General features: G+C 41.7%; 1 protein-coding gene across 4 annotated transcripts in view; it reads left to right on the plus strand.

Annotated features, from left to right (window-relative positions):
- The window catches only part of DIAPH2 (diaphanous related formin 2), a 166994-nt gene that overhangs the window by 100256 nt on the left and 43378 nt on the right, over nucleotides 1–23360 (plus strand). For all 4 annotated transcript variants that reach the window (XM_063170841.1, XM_063170842.1, XM_063170843.1 and 1 more), the window contains 2 exons: nucleotides 7183–7318; nucleotides 16541–16636. In XM_063170841.1, coding sequence (XP_063026911.1) covers nucleotides 7183–7318; nucleotides 16541–16636 — 232 coding nt within the window. The remainder of the gene's footprint in view (nucleotides 1–7182; nucleotides 7319–16540; nucleotides 16637–23360) is intronic.

Raw genomic sequence — 23360 nt, forward strand, 5'->3', positions numbered from 1 at the left:
TTCCTGTGCTGTGGAAATTGTATGAAATATTCACCTCAGCACTAGAGTGGAAAATTTCCTTTTTTTCTTAAAAAAAAATTTCCTTAAAATTTCCTTTTTTTCTTTTTCATTTAAAACCCCACTTAAATGTTTTAGATTTTGTTTGCTCTGTGGGCTGCCTTTAATGCAGATGGTCTTAAAGGTGAATTTTGAGTCTAGAAAAATAAAGTGTTTTTGAAGCAGGAAAAGGGATTTTGGGGTCCAGTTGCATGAAATGCAGAGAGGCTGTTTTGTTTGGAGTGATATTTTTTTATCTGCTAGACACTTTTATCAGTGGGGACTGCTTCCCTCACATTTGTGGAAATGCAGCTCTTTGAATAAGGAATTAAACCCTGAAGTCCATTATAAACGCACTTTGAGGACAAGGGTTTCTTGCAGTTCCAGGCAGTGTTTAAGCAGATGTGAGTAACTCATCAGGTGGCAGGATGAGAGATGGCTTTGGTGAAGCAGCAGTGAAATAAATTGTCCTTCTGTATCAGCACTGCTATTGACTGATGGCTGCTGTGTGCCCTCAGGGCAGCATCCACAAAGTGAAAATCTCCCCAAAATGAGGAGGCACATTAAATGATCAGCAAACTGAACACTTTTTATTGGTGCCCACCTCTCTGGGCTCCAGGATTTTGTGAGATTGATGCCCTGCCCCAGACAGGACAGGAACATCAGTTATATTGCCTTCATACCAAGCAGCTTTTCCCAAGTGCATTCAGCAACCTGAGTACAAATGGACCTGCAAGACCCTTCCTTCTCCCTAATATTTGTTTGTTTATTACTTGCTACAAAGGAGGTTTCAGGCTCTGTGACTCAGGAGTGGTTTTTGTGGTGGCTTTTTTGAAGTGTCCCTGGAATGCAGCAGGTCATTTGCTGCAGTAATACAACTCAATGAATCTACAATACATAAATAAATACATAATAAACATCTGATTTACCATGAAATACAGTGCATAGGCAGGCTAAATTCCCAGCTTTCAAACTCATAAATTGTGTTTGTAATTCAGGAGTGGTTTAAAAGAAAGGCTCTATTTATTCATTGTTCTCTCTGGTTATTTGTCTGGGAATACACTTCATCCCTTCTGCCTAAAAAGTAACAGTTCTTTAATGCAGCCTGAAAGATAACAGTTTCCAGCTAGCAGGAAGCTGGGAAAAAATCAAGAATAATGAGCAAGAAGCATTTTCTTCAGCGAAATTTCCCAAGAGGTGGTACCAAAAGTGAGACACTGTACTTATTAACAGGCAATATACAGCAAACCCTTCCTCCCCCTGCCCAAACCCGAAATACAAACCTTTTGTGAGCTCTCCCAGTTCTCATCTGAGTGTACACAATGGGTTTAATCATTATCCTGAACAAATCAGGAATTGGGGGTGGGCTAGGAAAGGATGCATGTGCTGGAATTCACACAGGAGCAGTAACTCAGTTTATTTACCAGGGGTTAGTGCTGCTAGATAAGTGCTTTCTTCATGGTGTAAAACACAAGGATGGCATTTCTCTTGGAAGCTCCCCAAAAGGTGCAAAAATAAATAACAATAAAAGAAATTAAACTGAGTTCAAGTACGCTGTGTTGGCAAGGGTAGAAATAACTGCCCAGCTGGAGCTGGGATTTTGTTCTGACCTTGTTTCTCTTTTGAGGTGGCTCTTTGTGGATGGGGAAAAAGCACTGGATGCCACATTTCAGGGATGCCATTGATTAGGGAATATTTTCACAAGTTTTATGGAGACCATGGTCCAGAGGAAACCATTAAGTTAAATTTCCTCATCTTGAAAGTAACAGGATTTAAAAGGTTTCTTTAGGTTTTTTTTTCTGTTTTATATTCAGAGCTGGTAGCAGTGAGTCCAACTGAGAAATGTCATTATTTCCAGGCATTATCTTTGAAAGTTTGTAATATTTAAATGAGGATTTTTGAATCCTCATTCCACTCTGAAAGCAGAGCCTGGTTTGGGATTTGGGCTGAGGCAGAGCTGAAGCTGTTGAGGATCTCTTGTGAGGCTTTGCCTTCATTACCTGGCTGTGCCCAGGCCAGCAGAGACCCTGCACAGGTGATGTGTGCGGGCTCCAGCTGCCAACATCTGCACTCAAACCCTTCTGAAAACCCTGGTGTTAGAATGAACCTGACTTCTCCAACACCTCCAAGCTTTCTTTCACATGTATCACCTTAGCCTCATCATTCTGTTTGTTCCTATATCCCATTAAGATAATTTGATAATTGGAACCCGTGTTTGTCGTAATTGTGATTCCAGATTGATCAGTGCATTATTGCAGCTTCATTTAGCGTGATGCTGCTGGAGTCAATTACAGCTCATTCCCCTCCTCAGGTTCAGATTTGCTTGCCTGGCACGTGTGGGGGAGCCCAGGCTGATGGAGCTGCTGATCCTGTCAGAACACAGCGCAAGGTGTAAGGAGCCTCCAGGAAGGAGCTGCAGCTGTGGGAGCTGTGTGTCCCTGCAGTTGTTTTTCCCACGTTTGTGATTTCTTTGCACTGTAATGCCATAATGCCACCCACCCTCTGCAGTGCTTCCTTCCACCACCATGTCTTGCAGGCAGTCTGCAAAGTCTTTCCAAGCCAGGCATTTTTATTTTGTTATTTAATTACATTTTGTCCTTATATACTACACTGGGTGTAATTCTCACAGTCTCTTTTAAAATCTGTCAAAATTTTCTACCCAGAAACTTTGAAACCTTTCAGCGTGTCACATTCAAGGTCCTGCTATTAAAAAGAGTAATTCAGTTTTTTTACTAGATTCAGGCTCTTGTATGAACAGTTCTTACAGACTTATCTTAGAAAGAATTTTTGTTAAAAAGTCTAAAGGATTGTGCTCACATGATGATGTGCCAGAACACTGATTTTTGTCTTCCTTGATCCAGAAAGATTCCCTTTGGAACAAAACAATAGTTGGTCTGCCCTGGGCTGTGGTTTCTCTTTAAAGGTTGTACCCAAACAGACAACATTTGTTTTCCTGGGTGTGTTTTTAGTAAAAACAGTGATTCAGCTTTGTTTTTGTGTGTGTACTCCAGCTCTGGGTCCCTATCAGGAACAACCTGAACGAGGTGTGAGTGTTTGTTCTGCTATCCAAGTATTGATGGACAGGAGCAGGAAACCAGTCCCAAACCTATCCACTCAAGGGCCCTTTATTAATGATTCCATCTTATTGCCCAGTGCAGTAATTAAGTGATACCAAGGAGCTTTTCATTGGTACTGTTAAATTTGGTGAGTAAGCACTGCAAAACAGTTTGGTGAGTAAGCACTGCAAAACAGTTTGGTGAGTAAGCACTGCAAAACAATTTTGTGAGTAAGCCCTGCAGAGCTCGTGTGCCTGGGCAGTTTTTGGTGGTTTTGCAGCCAGCAGCAAACCCTGTCCCTCCCTGCACAGGCAGCTCCCCTTGCCAATCCCCCTGTCCAAGCCCAGCACATTTCTGTCCCTGTCCCATCCCCATCCTCTGCTCAGTGCTCCACTGCCACCCTGCAGGAATTCAATTTTCTGCCCTCGTTTAATGCCATCTCTTCCCCATTATTTCCACGGGGATAACAATGTATTTAAATGTGTTATCCTCCAAGGAACACCCAGGAAAGATCTCCCTTTTACATGCACACTGATTGCTCAATCTGCTGTATTTTACCTGAATTTCTGTAGATTAATTTCCAGATAATCTGAGCTGGTCGTTCCTAACGATTTATGGCTGGGGAAGATTATTTTGCTGGAAGTTCAGCTGACATATTTTGCAGTTGCAAGGCAAATTTGGGAAGGCCTGAGGGATCACAGGCAGCCTCATTATTGGTGCATGACCGCTTTGTAGCCAGCTGCATCTTTAATATCCAGGGAGATTTGTGCATTACAGTTTGTTTTCTTTCTTCTTGTTTTTAATAATTTACCTTCGAGAGTCTATTTACAACCGTGTCGATGTGTGAATATGTTTGTCTGTCAAAACTTAAGATATGTGCAGAATGCAAGAGATGCATTAATTTTTTATTTGCTTCTTAAGGAAGCCAAGCTGTAAACTGGCAGTGCTGAGTACCAGAGCTGCACTTCAGTGAATCCTAATAAACACAAGGGGGAACATCAAACTGTGTGCTCCTTCAACTAACTCACTTAAAAAGAGATAATATTCCTTGCTGAATCTCTCTGCTCTGCTAGGAGAGACAATAATTCAGTTTTGGTTTTATTATAACAAAGCAAACCCACACTCAAACTTTGTCTAACTTTTAATTTGCTGTTGAATTAGCAAAACTGCTTGCCCTTATGCACCAACCAAAATAACAGAGGGTCATGAAAAGCCCATCAATAAAAGGGTTTTATGCATTTAAATATTTCTGTCTGCTGAGATTCACTCGAAAATTATTTCCCTTTTTGAATGCACTTACATGTTTTCAGAAGACAGCATCTAGATGAGTACTTTTCAAAATGTGCTCTAAAGCTGTTGAGAAGGCTTTTATTCTTACCAGAGGATTGCTTCTTTGTCTGATTTCTAGCTGTTAGATTAGTTTAGTTTTAATTGGAGAATAAATTTAGTTGTCCAGTAGATCCCTATGAAGAGTAGTAAGTTCTTTGTCACTGTATTGCAGTATCAAAACTGCTGATTTTTATTCCCCCTTTTAAAAGCAATTACAGAACTATTTTTTTTTTTTTTTTTTTAGTTTTCAAAGTGATCTTTACCTTTTGAAGTAATTCAGCCTGTAAAACTACACAGAAAGGGGATCACTGGCATTTGAGAGTTGAAAAAAAACCCTGCTAATCTGGAATAGCACTGTTCTGTGTTAGAAGAAATCCACTGCAACTCAAATGTTTGGAAGAGAAAAGGTCTGGGGGAATATAAAAGCATGCCATGAGAGAGAAAAATAACCCATTGTCAGTAGAACTGTAGGAAATGAAACTGAAAGGATTGATGCAGTTCAGGCAGAGCAGATGCTGTATAAACCACTGTATAAACCACTGTACACCTGAGTCAAAATTCTCTTTATTTACATTCATCATCCATCAGCTTTGAGAAACTATGATTGAATTTGTTAGCAATATTAATTTAAATATAAAGCATGCTTATAAATGTAGATGGAAATAGATTTCTTTTGCTTTCTGCCCTGACTCTGATAGCAGGTGGGAGTATGTTCTTGGCAATGATTTATTTCCAGCTTTCAGCTAACTCTGACTAAATGCATTGCAGTAAATGACATAACAAATATGGAGTGGGTAAGAGTCCAGCTCCTGATGGAGGGGAGCAACAAGCAAGTCCAAGGTGGATGGGTGTACATAGATAAAAAGGGCTCCTCTCACACACAGTTATCAATATTTTCTTATCTTGTTGTTCTCCAGGAAGATTAAACCTTTCTTTTGAATGCCTTTTGGGTTTTTTTTTAATCACCATTGGTATCCATTCTGTTTTATGAAGTGCTGTCTGAATCTTCCTTCAGATAGAACTCATAGAGTTTGGCTCAAGGAGAATTTCCAGATAAAATTTAACTTTAGAGCTTGTTTAGTTCATTCTGCTGGTAGAAAATGTGATGGAATCTGTGATGTGATCACAGAATGTCAGTGGCTGCTGAGCTACCAGTGCAACCACGACATTTCATATTTGCTTTCTCTGTGAGACTGGGGGCATCTCCTCCCGTTCCAGCAGTAAAATGAAATTTCTGTCAGGTGGGATTGAATGTGCAGTGACAGAACTGTCCAAAACCAAAAGGGACAAGACATTGGCTTTGCCCTTTAGTTGTCTTTTTTTTCTGGCAGAAAAGGTGCTTGTGGTGTTTGTGCTGCAGCTGGCTCAGTGCTGGGGCAGCGAGTGCCGGTCCTGGCGCAGTTTTCCTGGTGCAGTTTTCCTGGCACGGTTTTCCTGGGGCGGTTTTCTTGGTGCAGTTTTCCTGGTGCAGTTTTCCTGGTGCAGTTTTCCTGGTGCAGTTTTCCTGGCGCGGTTTTCCTGGTGCGGTTTTCCTGGTGCGGTTTTCCTGGGGCGGTTTTCTTGGTGCAGTTTTCCTGGGGCAGTTTTCCTGGCGCGGTTTTCCTGGCGCGGTTTTCTTGACGCGGTTTTCCTGGTGCGGTTTTCCTGGTGCGGTTTTCCTGGTGCGGTTTTCCTGGTGCGGTTTTCCTGGGGCAGTTTTCTTGGCGCAGTTTTCTTGGTGCAGTTTTCCTGGGGCAGTTTTCCTGGGGCATTTCCTGGCATGGTTTTCTTGGCGCGGTTTTCTTGGCGCGGTTTTCTTGGCGCGGTTTTCTTGGTGCAGTTTTCCTGGTGCAGTTTTCTTAGTGCATTTCCTGGCGCGGTTTTCCTGGCGCGGTTTTCCTGGCGCGGTTTTCCTGGCGCGGTTTTCCTGGCGCGGTTTTCTTGGCGCAGTTTTCTTGGTGCAGTTTTCCTGGTGCAGTTCTCTTGGTGCATTTCCTGGCGCAGTTTTCCTGGCGCGGTTTTCTTGGTGCAGTTCCTGGTGCAATTCTTGGTGCATTTTGGAGTGAGGCTCTGGGTGCCATCAGAGTCTCTGCAAAACAGGGCTGAAATGTGGTGTTTGACCTCAGGAAAGCCCTGAAATGGCACACTGAAAGATGCTGCCCCTTGCTTGAATGATTATTCTGTATTTGGAAGCATTTGGGAGTCTTGGATTTTTAATTTGCTATATATAGCAAATATATAACCCATTACCTCAGAGACCTCAGGTATAACCTGTTACCTCAGAGACATTTAAGTCATAACCTAAAAATTCAGCTATTTTCCATTGCTTCTCCTGTGTTTTCTGAATTTTAGACATCCAGACTGGCTATATCAACAAAAATATTTGATGAGTTATATTTAAATTTTAGCACCTGAGTTTCAGCCACTTGTAATTGAATTTCCTTTACAGTGGACACTTGGCTTCCTCCCCATTCATCCCTCCTAAGAACATGGCACAATATTAATATTGCAATCTTAATAGGCAAAAATACAAACGTTGCTGCTGGAAAAAATTATTTTTTTCCTTATCATAAATACAAAGTTATTTCAGTTCCTCATTGCTCTGATCAATAATTCTCACATGTACAAATACTGTGGTGCATTATGTTCTCTCCAAGATCCCTGAGCGTGCTCCAAGTGTTGGGTCAAGTCCCTGGTTCCTTCTCCTCTTATTTCGTTTCAAACTGGGTTATTTTGGTTCTCCTCGGCGCACACACACTCACATTCCTTTGCTCTGATGCAGGAGGCATTAAAAGAAAACAACAAAAGAAGAGAATTGGAGGAGAAGACCAAGAGGGCCAAGCTGGCCAAGGAGAAGGCGGAGCGGGAGAGGCTGGAGAGACAGAAGAAGAAGCAGCAGCTGATTGATATGAACAAAGGTAAGGCAGCGCTTTTAGCTGAGAGATTATCATTAAAAAAGTCAAAACCAAGTCAGGAATAATAAACTGAAGGCTATTTTTGATCAATATGAGAAATACTTGCTGGCTGTTCTGAAAGCTGGAGAAAGTTCACTTTTCAAAGTGGAAAATTCTGTTTTGTTTCAGCCTACCTGGTCATGTCATCCCATTTCTGCCACTTAATGTGTGTGATGTTCCTTTCCAGGCGTGGTGTTGGGAATTATTGGCTTTTTTGCATTTGTAGCACTTAATTGATTTTTTTTTTTTTCCTTATGGATTGACTTCCAAGAAGAAGTGTCCTCCTTGCTTTGTTGTTAATTTCATTCTGTAAACATCTCTATAATCAAGGCATTGTGGCAATTAATGTCTTTCTTTTTGGGCTTGGGGTCTGTGCTAGGATGGATGTTCTCCCTGTAGTCCTATTAGGAGCTGGAAAATCTAGTTGAGCTGGGAGCCTGAGCTCAGAGTGACATTTCAGCACGATAAAAAGCAATGTGTTGAGCTTGTCAGCTGGGGGAATATTGTATTCCACATGAGACCTCTGTGACAGAGAGGGAGGTAAGAAAGCAGAAGGAATGGGGTGGGCTTGATGCTGATGCTGTGCAGATTTCCAGAAGGTTGTAAAACAGAGGCTTTATTCTTACCTGACTCCAGAAGGCAAGGAGAGGTAAAATTGGAGATCACTCCGAGATCACTCGCAGTTTTTTGTTCAGTTTTTGTGAGTTTGTGTTAATCTGCTAATCTGACCCAGCAATAAAAACACCTGTCCTTGTTATCCATTTAACAGGCCCTGCTCAGGGAGAAATGCTGCAGTGGCACCACAAATCCTTGGTCTTGCTGCAACTGGCACTGCCTGGAATGTTCTGTAGCAGAAATTCCTGTCTATGGATGACAAACTTTATTACCAGATCATTTAAAGATTAGTCTCATTTCAGTTTAAGTCCTATTATATTAGTCCTATTTCAAGTATAGCTATAAACAAAAAGTAGAATTTAAACACAGGCGGATGCATAAATACATTTTCTTTTCTCTGTGAAGTTAAACCAGTGAAGGTTTTTAATGAGAATTTTCTAATACATTCTTTTAGGATATGATTAATATTTCTTTAATATCTGCCACGTGCCACAAAAATGCCACAAAAGAATAGAAGAAAAGGTTTCATCAGAAGGCTGGCTAAGAATAGAATAGGAAAGAATGATAACAAAGGCTTGTGTCTTGGACTCTCTGTCCGAGCCAGCTGACTGTCATTAATTAGAAACAAGCACATGAGCCCAATCCCAGATGCACCTGTTGCATCCCACAGCAGCAGATAACCATTGTTTGCATTTTGTTCCTGAGGCCTCCCAGCTTCTCAGGAGGAAAAACCCTAAGGAAAGGATTTTCCATAAAAGATGTCTGTGACATTCACCTTCGTTTTTCTGCATTTTCCCCTTTCCAAGCAGGTGAGGGGACACCACTCTGAGCAGTGGCACAAATCACAGTGACAGCACTCTGCTTTCCATCAAGAAAGTCTTTTCCTATTAAATGATACAAGTAAAGTTCCATTTTGCATTGTAGTCCTCTCTCAATGAAAATGCAAATGTATGAATGTCTTTACATGGCCCAGTGCACCAAACCTGCCATTTAAATAACTAATGTTTGGAAACCCGTGACACAAACTTAGCTTAATACTTCTAAAAATTTTTTTTCCAATTTGTAAATATTTTAAAACACCCATTTCACATATTACAGCTCTGCTGCCGTGGTGGGAGGAGGGCTAACCCTCCATCCCCAGTGAATTCCATCACATTGATATTCAATTGACTATTTTTGCCAAATAACTAATTTTTTCTTGATGCAGCTACTTCTGTGTGCTCGTTGCTGCTTATATAAACAGTTTGTAAATTTGTCTAAGTGAATGTGACACAGCAGGCTTAGAGGAAGGAGGCAGATGTCCTCTCAAGCTGTCACTTGGACAAGGTGATTTTCACCCAAAGGCTCATTTTAACCTCACCCTCTCTCTGCTCTTGCTCTGCATCTCCCAGAGTCAAATTTGGCTCAGAGCTGCAGCCTTGGAGGTCACAGCAATTGGCTTCCTGCATTTGACAGCTTCTTGTGAAAAGATTTTTCCTGTTTTCTGACTGTTCAGTGACCGCTTTTTGTGTGGTCACAGATTAGGTTAGTTATAATTAATTAACTGAAAATTAATATCTGTTTCTTGGTGTAACTATAGAAAAGCACAGTGTGGCCAGAATCAAGAGTTGTTCTGGATATTTTCTAGTGATGAAGGAACTCAGACTTTGGCAGTGTTTTCAAGACCCCTTTACTCAGTTTGGTGGTTTTGTGCTTTGTGTAACTGGGCTGCCGCAGAAACACTACATGTGAACTGATAAATTTGCTGAACATTCGAAAATATTTAAGGATGAATGCAAAAAAAAAAATTAAAAAAACACTATAAAAATGAATATTTCAAAAAGTTATCAAGCTGGTTAGCACCTGAAAAGCCCAGGTTTCCAGGTGAGGTTGGGAGGCACAGAAATGTTTGTGTCCCATGCACACACCTGCAGATCTGGAGTGTGACAGCTCAAATCATGAACAATTTTCTCCTTATGGGAGATGAATTGGGAGGAGAATCCTTTCATGGCTCCCATCTGATTCCACATCTGCAGAATTCCTGCAGCATTGCCTCTGTGTGCGTGGTGAAGGGAGAATTGGAGAATTGGAGAATTCAGCTTCCTGGAGCTGCAGAGTGTGACTGCAATTCTGATGCAAATGTTATTTAATCAGAAACAGTTTTGCTCTTCATTATATCTGATTACCATGGCAATTAAAATCACCTTTTAACTACCAGCATTCGGATAAAAGATAGAATGAGCTTTCTCAGTCCCAATTAGGGCCGAATTAATTGTTTTAAGGACATATTACCACTCTCCCCAATGCAGCTGAAGGTAATGCCAGTGCAGTTCTGTGCAGGAGCTTGATGGATATTCCTGTTTTCCCTTTCCAAGTGCCCCCATAGAAGATTTCATGGGTTTTTCATTCAGACTGGTGTGTTCTGTTTCCTTGGGCTGGTGTTTGATTTCTCTGGGGCAGGATATCATTCCAGGGGTTGCTTTTGCTGCAATTTTCTGATGATTCTGTGCTTTTGTGGTTGGTTTCTCTTCCTTCCACGTCCTTTAGCATAAACAGAAATCCATACTAAGCTTATTACGAGTTACACGTTATTTTGTAAATGTCTGTTTGGATTTCTCTATTTGCTGGTGATTGCACGGGCTACCTGGAGTGGAAAATCTTGGCTCTTATTTACATTTTAAAGATTATTAGTTTGTGGTGGTGGATGTCAACGAGGCAAACGTTGAAATTCCTTTGGGAAGTCATTATTTCTCATATTGACATTGATGGTCTGTTTGAATATGCTGCACACCTCCTGAAACCTGGTATTCACAGAACAAAAACCAGATTGAGCTTTGCGTTATGCTCCAAGGTGAGCATCTACAGGTTTGAGTTTTCCTCTTCAAAGCAGTTCTGCAGGAATTGCTAAAAAACTTTGCAAGAGCTGTTTGTGCAGAGTTTGAAGGGGTCCTCAGAATGGGGTGAGTGTCAGAGTTACTGAGCTGCTGCTAAATGGGCCAGAACCAGCCCAGGAGAAAGGCAAATGGATGTGAACATGGACGGGAAGTTAGAAAGAAATTACAGCTTGAGATTTCATCTCACCTTTAAATGCTTTGCTCTGGAAAAATTTGGTTTTGATATTGAAGATGGCCCGTATGGTACCTTCTGATTGAGTTTATTGGGGGAAAAATTATTAGACTGACAAATCTGTGACTGGGATAATTGCAGGGAAGGAAGAGAAATTGGATTCTTTCCTCTTAAAAGTAGGTTTCTTGGGGACTGTTTGCTGAACAGTAACAAGTAGTAACTTCAGGGAGTTTTCTATGCAAATTCAACTTTTCCTCAGAGAAATTATTTGTGTTGCAAAAAGTAGGTACTGTTATTAATGGTGAAAGTAGCCTTAATTTTGTTTATATCAGTGTAACTGCTGTATAGCAGTTGATATTTTGTAGAACTTACAATGTTAAAAAGCATTTCAGAAATAATTATTGATCAGCCTTACTGTAAGGCTGTTCAGGAATCAGGGTGGGCTGGGGAGCAGGATCACCCCTGGCTCTGTGTAAGGGCTGCTCAGTGATAAGAAAAATCCCCCTGAATTATCAACAGTTTCCAGTTCCAAAACACAGCCCCCACAGCTGCTGTGAGGAAAATTAACTCTATCCCGGTCAAAACCATCATCAGTATTAAAAAAAAATAAAGTAAAAAGTCATCAAGAATATGTGAGAACTCCCCTTTCCTCGAACTGTGTTCCCAAAACTCTTTTCCTTAAGATGTTAGAGTTGTTCAATAATAAGGAACTTTTAAAAGGAAATTATTAACAATGATAAGAGTATTGATGATTTGCTCTGCCTTTTCATCAGAAATTTAAAATACCTCAGTACTGTAGCTTAAATGCAGCCTTGGAGCTGCACAGAACTTTATTTACAGGTGCAATTACTGAGCTATCACATGGGATTTTTTGGGGTGGCTATTTTTGGTGAGCTGCACAATCTTTTCCTTCCCACACAGAGGCAATCTCTGCCCATTTCTCCAGATAATTCCCATTGCATCTCTTTGAGGTGTGGTCCTTGCAGGACCAGGGGCTGTGTGGGGGCATCTCAGTGAGGCCACAGCAGACCTTGACCACTGGGACATTTTCTCCCAAAAAATTAAAAAATGTGCATTTCAAACATTGTTTTCAATCTCCTGCCTGTACAACAAAGCAGATTTTTTTTTTTCTATTAATTTATTTAAGCCTGAGGTCAGGTTATCACCAACAGTATTCTTAATTGGTGTGTGAGCAAGGCTTTGCCTTGTTTTGTGCACTGACATGAGCTGGGGTTCACTTCCCAGTCACACTGTCCTAACTTGTTCTCCCCTAATTAAAAAGTAAATAAGAGGCACGAGACACCACTCTGCTGCAAGCTGCAGAGCAGCACTGCTTCCTGGAGAGATTTATTATGCATGCAAAGTGAATTTAGCAAATGAATAAAATGCAAATATATGAGGAGAACACAAAAACACGCTTTCCCAAAGACATTGAGAGCTGACCTTTTTAAGTGAATGTATTGCAATTAAAAATTCTGGTGCTGGTTATGAATAAAAAGTCTTGTTTAAAAGTTTCTACAGGACACCCATTAGACTTTGAAAAGTGCATTAAAGTTCAAAGCCAGACAGGGTAGTGCAAGATGTGAATAGAAGCACAATTTTAAAACCCTTTGGAGCAGCAGGAGGCAGCATGTGTTACCTAATGAGATATTTGACTGGACTCTTTCAGTAAGGACCTAAATTTATGAAAAAAATTCCTGCAAAATTCCTGTAAACCTTTACCCAAGTGGCTGTGCAATATCTACACTTCTTATTAACTTAGATCAGTTTGCAGTCTGTGTATTTGTAATAACGAGTACAAGATGTTTGCAAGTGCACGTGGAAAACACTAGAAAATAAAAATGTGCCAGCAAGATATGTTTGTAAATATGTGCAGGTAGTCCTGTAGCCATCAGAGCAGCCTGGTTACTGAAGGGATTGATTATTGATTATTGATGAAGGAGGGAGGGCAGCAGAGCCCTCGGGAGCAGCAGCACCTTCCCAGCCATGGCTCTGAGCTGAGGGGAGCAGATCCATGGAGCTGCACCATGGGCTGGGCTCTGGGGGAGGTTCTGCAGCCCCCAGCTGTCCCAGCAGCTGCCACCTGCTGAAACGTCCCCCAAAGCTCCAGTTGGAACCCTTTTGGTCGATATTGCTGCCTGGCAAAGCCCAGCAGGGCCAGGCTGGGTTCAGGGGCCGGCAGTGCCATCCTGGGGCTGTGCTGCGCTCAGAAGGTTTTGGGTTTTTATTTTTGCTCTGCTGGCACTGCCCAGGTGCCAGAGCACAGCAGGAGCTTGTCCTGCATCCTTGCAGGGGCTGCTGAGTGTGGCTGAAGGAGCTGTGCTGCCTGAGGCGCTCTGTGTTGGAATGCACCCCCTGTTACACCAAAGGCTGTTCAGGGCTGATTTCTGTCCTGTCCCTGCTGCAATCAGGCTGGAACTGCTCCTGGAACCACAGGATCTGGGTTGGTTTTGTTGCTGTTTCTTTGGTCACCTCTGCAGATTGGAGCTCTTGGGCATTCCCTGTTGAAGAGCTCGTGCGAAGTTACAAACATTAATTCAGTTATTCCAAAGCTGCTGCATGTCTGGTCTCTTCAGCAGTGCAAAGAGCAATAATATTGTTCTGTGGAAGAATAAAGTTACTTTGTTTGATAATACATTAAAAATGGCCCAAATCTGCTGAGCAGCACTGGTGTGAGCCCTGGTTCCTGCAGGAGCATTTCTGTAACTCCCAAAAACACACCTGAGTGTGCTGCTCCAAAACAGAGGAAACACAATTGGTGTCAAACCCAAATCCAAGCAAATGGGGCTCGTGGTTAACACTCCAATTCATCACTGAGAATGCTTTTGCAGTCTCTTTAACACCTGGAGTCAATCTGGCCTTTTCTAAGGCAAATCAAAGAAATTACCAATTTTTTTTTGCATGTCTCCACACATTTTCTCTTCTTTAAATGCTTGGGGCCAACTTGGAGCAGAAACAATGAGGAAGAAAATTACTTGTTCCAGATGAAACTCCCGTCCTTGTGTACAGTGAAAGACATCTAAAAGACAAATAACGATTATGTGTTTTATTTCTGCTGACAGGAGTGTTGGAAATAAGTTTTTAGTTTTCAAACTTCTGGCAATTTCTGTCTTTGTTTTTTATTTGTGTCTATAAATTGCTGTGGGTGGTATAGAAATGACAAATGGAGGAGGTTGCTGGTAGTGTGTGAAGAACTGCAGCAAGAACTATAGGGAAAGACTGAAATTCCTGTTGAATTTTATTTATCAATTTTAGTCAGGACTCCCTGAAAATGAAGTTCTTTGTCCAGTTCTTACTTAACCACCTGAAGATTGTGATTAGGATGCACTGCTGAGATCAGACCTTGCATGAATTTGACTTTGAGGAGTTAAAAATCTCATCACTCTGTCCTGCAGCCTCCTCAGTAATGTGTTTTATGTTGTATATGCTGGCATCCCAAAGCCAGGCTGGCTTTTGGCACTTGCAGTAATTAGCAGGTAGAGCAGCTCACTCAGCAAAAAAAAAAGGAAGGCTGCATAAACATTCATGAAGTATTGAAGGGTTTTTGTCTTTTTTAATAAACTCTGCCAGCTCTTACTTTTAATGAAGATCGAAGAATATTGTAATTTTTCTGCACATTAAATATTCTAGATATTAACTAGTTCTGGGTGTGCAGTCACTGCCATTAAGTGTTTCAGACCAACTTGATGTGTATTAATTTGGACAAAGTGTATTCACAGACCTTTGATTTTGAAGGTAAATTTAATACAGAGCCAACAGCAAATCAATGAATAAGCATGGGTAGGATAAGAAGCACAAAGAAAAACAATTATGTTGCACAGTTTGGAGGAAATTCTGGCTTTGGATGTGAGTGGGAATTGAGAAAAGCTAATTTGCTTATTTGTTTTGCAGGAGCTCAGTTGTTTAAGGCTTTTAGATGGAATGTAATTAAAACTGGTATTTCAGAGTCCTGTGCTGGTTCCTGCACTTGCTCTGCTCCCTTTCTCCTACCCTGGGTGTTGTGGAATGGTTTCAGTTAGGTGGATGTATAATTTAAAGGTATCCAGTAGTTATTCTAATGATCAGCTTGTAGAAATTTGAACCAGGCTCTGTTTTAGGTGTGCTCTTACATCAGCTGTGGATTGAGTCTAATAAATCTGAATGTAACAGAGAGCAGGACAGAACAGCTTATTCATTAAAAGGCTGCTTTTAGACTTGAGTATTTGAGAGCCTGAATGTGCATCTAACATCCCACACCTCGTGTGAGTCAGAAGGTTTTTACCATAATGTAATTTTTTTGCATAAAGGAATGATCTTCCCTTTCCCAGATGGGGAAATTTGGGAGTTTGGAGTCTGAGAGATGTGGATGAAATGTCCAGCTCCCTGCTGAGCCTAACCTATATTTTAGTTTTGGGTTATAACACAGATATGGGAACAGAAAGAGGCATTCATCAGTAGTTTTGTAACCTTTCAGTTCTTTGACCTCTATTTCTCATGCTGCTGAATGCTGCTGTCAACTGGTATTAACAGACTGAAATGCAAAGGAATGTAAAGACTCAAATATATAAAAAGAAGTAATTTTTCCACCCAGATTTCCATAATGCACCATAAAGTCCAGCAATTTAAAGGCTGCGAGTTAGCTTGGGTATGGAAAAAAGCAAAATATAAAATGGAGCAGAAGTAAAATTCAGCTGTTAAGAAATGTTACACCACTGACTTCCACTGCATGATTATCCCCTCTTCACTCTCCTTATGTCACCTGAAGACCATCCATGCTATTGATTGTATAGATGATTTTCCCAAAGATCTAGTGAGTCGTGAAGTCGGGAGGCATCATATAAAATATTTTCTGTGTGCTGCAATATTGAACCCTCTGCTGCTCAGTGCCATCAGATGCATTGATCAAATTGACCTGGTTGCACTTCAGAAAAGCCTGCAGCCATGCCAGCAGCGAGGCAGCCATCACTCACTCAGCAGCTGCTGCCCCTCTGCGTGCTGAGGATGGCATCGATAATGCACAGGTGACATCTCCAGGCTGAAAGAAGGGTTGGCATCACCTTTGCCTGGTGGGCATCCCCCACAGCAGGCAGTGCCCCCTGCCCTGAGACGTGCCCAGCAGCCTTGCCCTGAGGTGTGCCTGCCTCTTCTTTGGCAGCATTACGGAAATGGGACAACTCTTTTGTCACCCTGGTTTTTTAAGATTTTCTAAGCCTCCTAATGCTGACGTTCTTGTAGCAAACTTTCTCACACACTTTCTGTAAATAACTCATTGTTTGGCATTCCTTTATGGAGGAGGAGAAAGCTGATGGACTGTTGGTCTGTCCAGTGTCATTGGAGAGGTGGCACTGTCACCCTCCAATCCGCTGTCACTCTTGGAAACCTATAAATGTTGGGGTCAGAAAATAAACTTCCCTTTTCCTTCACCTTGAGAACGGCGCTGTGCGCTTGTGTTCTCTCCTGTCCTGTAGCGACCCTCTTGGACTTGTGTTTCCCTCTAAGCCTGGTGGCGGCTGTGCTGATGGAGTTTTGTTTTCCTGCTCCCCACAGAGGGTGACGAGACAGGGGTGATGGACAGCCTGCTGGAGGCCCTGCAGTCGGGAGCGGCGTTCCGGGACCGCAGGAAACGAACGCCGCGAGCGCAAGGTAAGGGAGATCCTGCAGACCCTGGGCTGACACCGAGCAGCCTCAGCCGGGCCACAAACACTGCAATCTGAGGTTCTTTGGCAAAGGCCTGCCAGCAGTTTTCACCGTGCTGCTGTTGGGCACTGAGCCCCTATGACAGCCCACCACCATCACAGATTTCTAACCTGCCGCTCGAGCTCCAAGTGCACTAAGGGCTCCTGTTGTCTTTAAAATGGCATTTGGACATCCCTGCACTAACTGTGCTTCATTCTTACAGCTGTAAGTGTAATTAATTCATTGTAGGTGGTGCCATGAGGAGTGTTAGCTCCTTAACAAATAGATTTGAGTGTTCAGCTGGTCGTCATCATTTCCAAGCACTGCTCTTGGGTGTGTTGTGCTCTGGTAGGAACTTCCAGTTTTGGAGTCTTAAAAGTAGAAATGCATTGAGATAGTAATGTATTATATTTAAATAAATATCTATGTTTACTTCAAAGTAAAATGCATTAAGATAGCTTCGTTTTCCTGAGGAAGACAATGGTATTGGACTCAACTCTGTCCACTTTACTGAGCAATTGCTTCTGCCTGCAGAGCTGATTTTGAGACAATTTGAGACTCAATGGCAGCATTTCCTTCGTTCACTTCTCTGCTTATGATATTCCAGTGGCACACACTTTGTGAAATGCATTTACTCTGCTTTCACTTTTCATCAAAGCTCATGGTAACTGTGTTTTGCAATTTTTCATTTCAAGCATGACTTATAGTAAAAAATGCAGTCTTAAAAAGCTACAGTTGAAGTTATTTGGCATAAAATCAAAAGCTTGGTTTGGATATGTTTGGCAAAGAGGGTCATGAATAAGCCATGCTAATCCCCCTGATCCTCAGTGAGCTGGGGTTAGGTTCATGTTGGCTGATGATTCTTTTTAGAGGAACACAAGAGCAAAGGCAAATTCTTTTACTCTCAATAGTAGCAAAGGTAGTGCATAATTATTTTTAATTTGCCATATGCATGATCTTATGGAAAAAAATCAAATAAGTGACTTGATTTGTTCATACTCTGAAGTCAATTCCCCTCCAGTTCCAGGATCATTCTTAATTCAGGGCTTGTTTCTGCTCTCAGATCAGACGTGAAAGAAATCCTCGATCAAAGTTTGGTTTTTCCCCTATCTTGAGAAGTATCATTTTGAGAGATGGTTTCCCTGTGTTGTGGCTTGAGGAGACATTTGTCACCAAGAGGTGACAAAGCAAAGCTTCCCAGGGACCAGAGGAGATGGCACAAAACCTGCTGCAGCTGAGCAAACAGAAGATGATTGAACCTGGGGCAAAACCAGGGATTCCTCAGCAAAAACAGGGGACAGAGCTAATTAAAAACCCCTTTGGCTGATTTTCTGCTTTATGTAGTTACTTTGAGTTCTGTGTTTGGAATTTCACTGAGCCAGGTGATATTCCAGTGGGGCTTTTAAATGCAAGGAGCTGATTGACTTTGGAGAGCTCACTGTGAGAAAAGGACTGGCTCCTCCAGCTCCAAACTGGCCAAATGTGAGTGTTCTGTAAGAGAAGAAGGCCATAAAGTGAAATTTTCAGGGGTAGCTAAGAGCTGAGAATAGGATGCAGTAAATGTTAGTACCAGTTAAATATCTCATTGAAATGTTCATGTGAATTTTCTCATGTGGCTTAGAAATGTGCGTGACATTTTGTGAGTAACTTGTCTACACGCCAAGGTAAAAATGTGGCTGAAATGTGAGCAGCGAACTACAGCATGAAAATCCTGGGACCACATTTGCATCCTTCCATATCTCTCCTTCAAAAAAGAAGCACTGGCAGTTCCGTCCTTGGTGCCACCCTGTCCTGCAGAGTTCCAGCCAGTGAGATTGGGATGAACAATTAATTCCATGCCTCCTCTGGTTCAGTGGAAGGGGAAAAAAAAAGGAAATAAAAGGCCTGGAAAGAAGAGTTTGGGGGATTCCTGGGCTTGTTGGGTGGTGTGGTTGTGATTGGCAAATGGAATAATTCTGTTTGTGGGTAGGGAACAGTGCAGGGGTTTTCTGTGAATTGTTAGAGCTGAACTGCTCTGGAGTTTGGGTTTGGGACACTCATGGGGAAAAATTAATAAAGGTGTTGCTGTTTCCAAAGTTAGAATTGTCCAGCAAAGTTTTGGCTTTGAGCTTGTCTTGGTTGCACATTATGGTCTGAGAGGAAAATCCATTAAAAGTTTTCTGCCTGTTTGGACACAGATCTCATTTTTCTGTGTCAGTTGTGGTTGGAGTTCAGCAAGGAGAAAAAACAACTTCTGCTTGTTTACTTCTTGTAGTTTTGCTAATTCCTTGGTAACAGGTGGCCCCTACAGAAAGGCAAAAAAACCCCCTGTCCAAACCCCTAAAAAACCCACAAAGAAAATGCCCCCAAAACCACTCAGCCCTGCAGCAGGTTCACTTTTGTACATTTTTCATGTTTGTGCTCTAGATCTGTCTTTTTCCAAACTTGCTTATTCTGTTTGCATCTTCTCATGGTGAAAATTAAAACTCGAGAGGTTTCACACCCTCACAGTGGCTGCAATCAGAAGATCATGGAAATTTAGCTTGTGTTGTGTTTGCTTCCAGTGGTTTCATGAAGGAAATTTAATTCAAAAGGAACAGGAACAAACTGTAGTTTCAGTTCTTGATTTTTGATCATTTTAGCTGAAACACCACAACTTTGCAAAAAAAGAAAACCAAAAAGAAGCAAAAAAACCCCCAAAAAACCCTATGTGTGTTCCCTGTGGCTTTGGGTGAGTGGGCTGGACCTGGGAAGAATTAATTAGTTTGGATAATGGAGCTCCAATTACTACAGGCTTACAACAAGGAGTGTCATTCCACCTCTTCAGTTTGCCTTTTTTACAGGGATTGCTGCTGTACCTTGTAGAATATTTGTGCTTACATGGTCATTCCTTTAAAATAATTCCTTTTAAATTAATTTCCAGTCAGATTCAGACTGGGTAAGAGGTGCAGAAGGGAAGAGAGGGACTGCTCAACATTGCAGTACTTCTGCTGGGAAAAAATCAAAATGTGAAATGTACAGACAGGTTCAGAAAAATAAAACCCATTTCAAATATGTTTCACTGCATTATGTTTGTTTGCTAAGCCTGGAAATGAAAAGCTACACTGTAATGGGTTGCATTACGACCCCAGACTTTTCCAGTAAAAATGGTTTTGTTAGCAGGTCATGGAGGTAATAATAATAAATTCCTGCCCCCCTCCTCTGGTTTTACATTTCACTCTAGCTTTTTCTGTTCTTCTGCAGGTTTCTCAATGTGTAAAACCATTGTGTGGTTCCTCTCTCCTGAGCTCAGGGCTCCACTTTATTGTTTCCAGCCACAGATTTTAGGGAGAGAGAGATTGTCCTTCCAGGGGATTGCTTTGCTTAGAGAGCCCACAAAATAACAATTAGACATCAGCTTCTAGGAATGTTGGTTCCTCTTCCAAAAATACCCTTGAATTTTGCAAGTTTGCCAATATTGGGGTAATAAAGAGCAGTTTTAGGTGGCATTTATCACAGGGAGCCCTGCTGCTGCACAATAATCCCTGCCCTTTCTCCTGGCCCTGGGCTGTGAAATTATTAAAAGAAGACCAATTCAGGAATAATTTTTTTTCTCTAAATTAGCTTAAGCAAATTTCTGCACAGAGCTAACCATTCTGCTAAGGCTCTTTTTATTAAGTTTCTAAGTTTTTTTGGCACGGAATTGAGTTTCTTTTAGGAATGTTAATAACCAGTGCCCTCCTCTCCCATAAATGCAAACTCTGGCAGCCTCCCTGATGCCCTGGGCCGTTTTTCTGTGGCTCTCAGTGCTGGGGATGCAGTGCTGCAAGGGACCTGCATGGAGGTTCTCCTGCTTTAGATCCCTGGGTGTTTCTTGAGGATTCCCTCTGCTCTCTCAGCACACGTTTTGGATTTGTTTTTGAATTCCTGCATCACAGCAGATCAGCTGCTGCCCTGTCATTATTTCCATTCTGAGAGCACACCCTGAGAATGGAAAGGAGACCCTGAACCTCCCTGGTTCAGTCTCTGCATCTGGTTTGTGACTTTGGTGGGCTTCCACTCCTTGTTTAACCTTGGCAAGACAAACAGGAGTTGTGGTAATATTGTTCCTATTTCTTATTGATTTTTGGTAATTTTCATGTGGTATTCAGATATTCAGACATTTAAATTTAAAATATGGGTTTGTTTAAGTAGGTGGGTATTTTTCATTGCATCAGAGTTCTAATAGAAGGTTATTGGTTTAGGAATCTTGTGTCTTCTGCTTGGAGATACAGCTGTGCTTAAAGACTCACTTCTGCTTGTCTACCTTGCTAAACTAATTTTACCTTTGCATTGATTGTATTAAATAACATCTGGAGGGTTAGTTGGGTTCCTGGGTTCCTCATTTACCTGAACCACATTCAAATAAAAATGTTCAGTCAAAGCAGATTTGTTCTCCTGAAAGCCCTGTCAGTCATTCTGGATGTGACAGTTGTCTAAATAAGCTGGGTTTTGATATGCTTGCAGCTGTGAATTGGTGAGAATGTCAAAAATGCTCAAATGCAAGGAGGTGGGAGGTGCACTGAATTTGTGCTCCACAAAATGTCTTTCAGAGGAACAGATCCTTAACATTAAATACCTGTTAGCAGCTTGGAAATATCCATTTTGAGCTATAAAAATTTAGTTCTGAGTTTAAAAATCAGTTTGTATTTCAAACTTCTTCATCTTTTCAAACATTTTAGCTTTCAGGAGCTGAGTATTAAAGGGCTTGTTTGCTATGCAGTTGTGCCATGGAGGATTTTTGCTTACAGTCAGGTGCTGGGCACTAATGGGACTCACACAAGATCCAAGTGCTTCAAAATTCCCACATCTGTAACAGCAAGAGCTGAACAAGACCACCAATAATAAATTTACTCATTTTGCTATCATGGCACTATTGTAGATTTAAGTTTGCTTTGTATTTCTAAATATAAATATGGGCCCCATTCAAATTTAATCTCAGCAAGTTACCTGAGTCCTGAGAGCTCCATAAACACTCCCAAAGCTGTTTAAAAATAGGTATTTGTGGCATAATCTATTTTTACTGTGTCTGCATTTTGCCTCATGGGTTTTGTAATTAAAGGAGTACTTAAATAATACATTTTTCCTGTGGCCTGGCATGAAAGGAGCAGCTTTGGTATGGGGAGATTTTACCTGACAGGGGAGGTGTCTCTGCTCATGGCAGGGAGTTGGAAATAAATGATTTTTAAGGTTCCTTGCAGCCCAAACCTGAATTCTGTGAGTTTTCAGACAGGCAGGATGGAGGAGGAGTGGACAAAAGGGGAGTAAAGAGGATTCAGCCTGCTCAGACTGGGTGCTCCAGGTTTTTAGTGGATATCACATTCCCTGGAGCAGGCAGGGAGTGAAGATGCTCCAGAAACACCTCAGGGCCACAGACAGAAAGGCAGAAATTCAGGAATTCTGCACATTTGCATAATTGCTCTCACCTCTGCGGGTGTGTTACCCTTCTCTGAAGCAAGACCTGGAGATGGATTTGTTGTTTTTAAATTGATTTTCTGTTCTTGGTATGCAGGGTTGACCTAGAGCATGTCAAGTGTTTATAAATGCTTGGGGAACTCCACACACGCAGAGAAATGGGACTGTGAGCTCTGGACTTTGAGTCTGTTGTGCTGCTTTCTCCAAGTTGTTATTTGCCATTTGATGTATTCTTATTTCCCAACGCAAGAGATTTTCCTGAACAAATGAAAACGTGCCATCAAGTGGCAAAGCCACGTGCACATTGTGCTAAATGTCCTTCAGGAAGCTGTTGTGCTATGTAATTGTGACTAATTACCTCAGTTTGTTGTTCATCTAAAGCAGGTAATTACTCACCCAGGCTGAGGAGAGTTCTGTGCCCCTTGCCTTTATTAGTGTGCTGCAGAGTGCACTCAGTGCACTGGGCAAGTTCTCCCTGGGAAGTTTCAGAATATTTTTCGAGTTTCAGCGTTTTTAAAACTCAGCACTGGTGCTGCTTTACCCACTGAATTGCCCTGAGATCCAAACGCAGGAAATTCTAAATTTTTGTGCCTTTTGAAGTACAAACCCAGAGTCTGTGAATGATGATGGGAGTTCCCTGGGAGCACTGAGGATTCCTCATCTGCAGCTTTACCACAGAACATCTGAGCTTGTGCCAGACGCCTGCAGAACTGGGCCAGTTGCTCCAGACCTTGAAACTGAGTGCTGCATTCCATTTTACATTTCCATACATATTTCTATTTGTTTGTATTTATGCATTTAAAGTTGTTTGTGTCTGTTTGGGGACAGGACTCTGCAGGCACCCAGAGCAGCCCTGGAGTCACTCACAGTGTTTATTCTGGAGCTCCTTTCCCTTTGAGTTGCTCTGGTTCAGTTGCCTCTGAACCTCCTAAAAGCCTTTTTGAAGGTCCTGTGTTGTGAAATAGATTTTTACAAATAAAACAAAGCTTTTCTGAGAAGCAGGAATTCTTCCCTAGCAAAAAGAGTGATCCAGGAGGAGACTGCCAAGGTCACAGAGCAGGATTTTGTACGAGCTGGAAGTCACTCACCATTCTGAATTTATTTGTTTTTTAATTCACGCTGAATCTGAAAACTGTTCTGTTTTAATGAGCTATGTCCTGCTGGATGGGAAGGCCTCCATTCCCAGAGATTGATAACTGAGTTTTGGCTGCATCTTTATGCAGTAGGTGAAGTTAGAGGAACTTTTTTACATGCAGAGAAAGGATATTCATGCATTCAT

Source organism: Melospiza melodia, chromosome 16, assembly GCF_035770615.1.
Source record: "Melospiza melodia melodia isolate bMelMel2 chromosome 16, bMelMel2.pri, whole genome shotgun sequence".
Lineage (NCBI taxonomy): Eukaryota > Metazoa > Chordata > Aves > Passeriformes > Passerellidae > Melospiza > Melospiza melodia.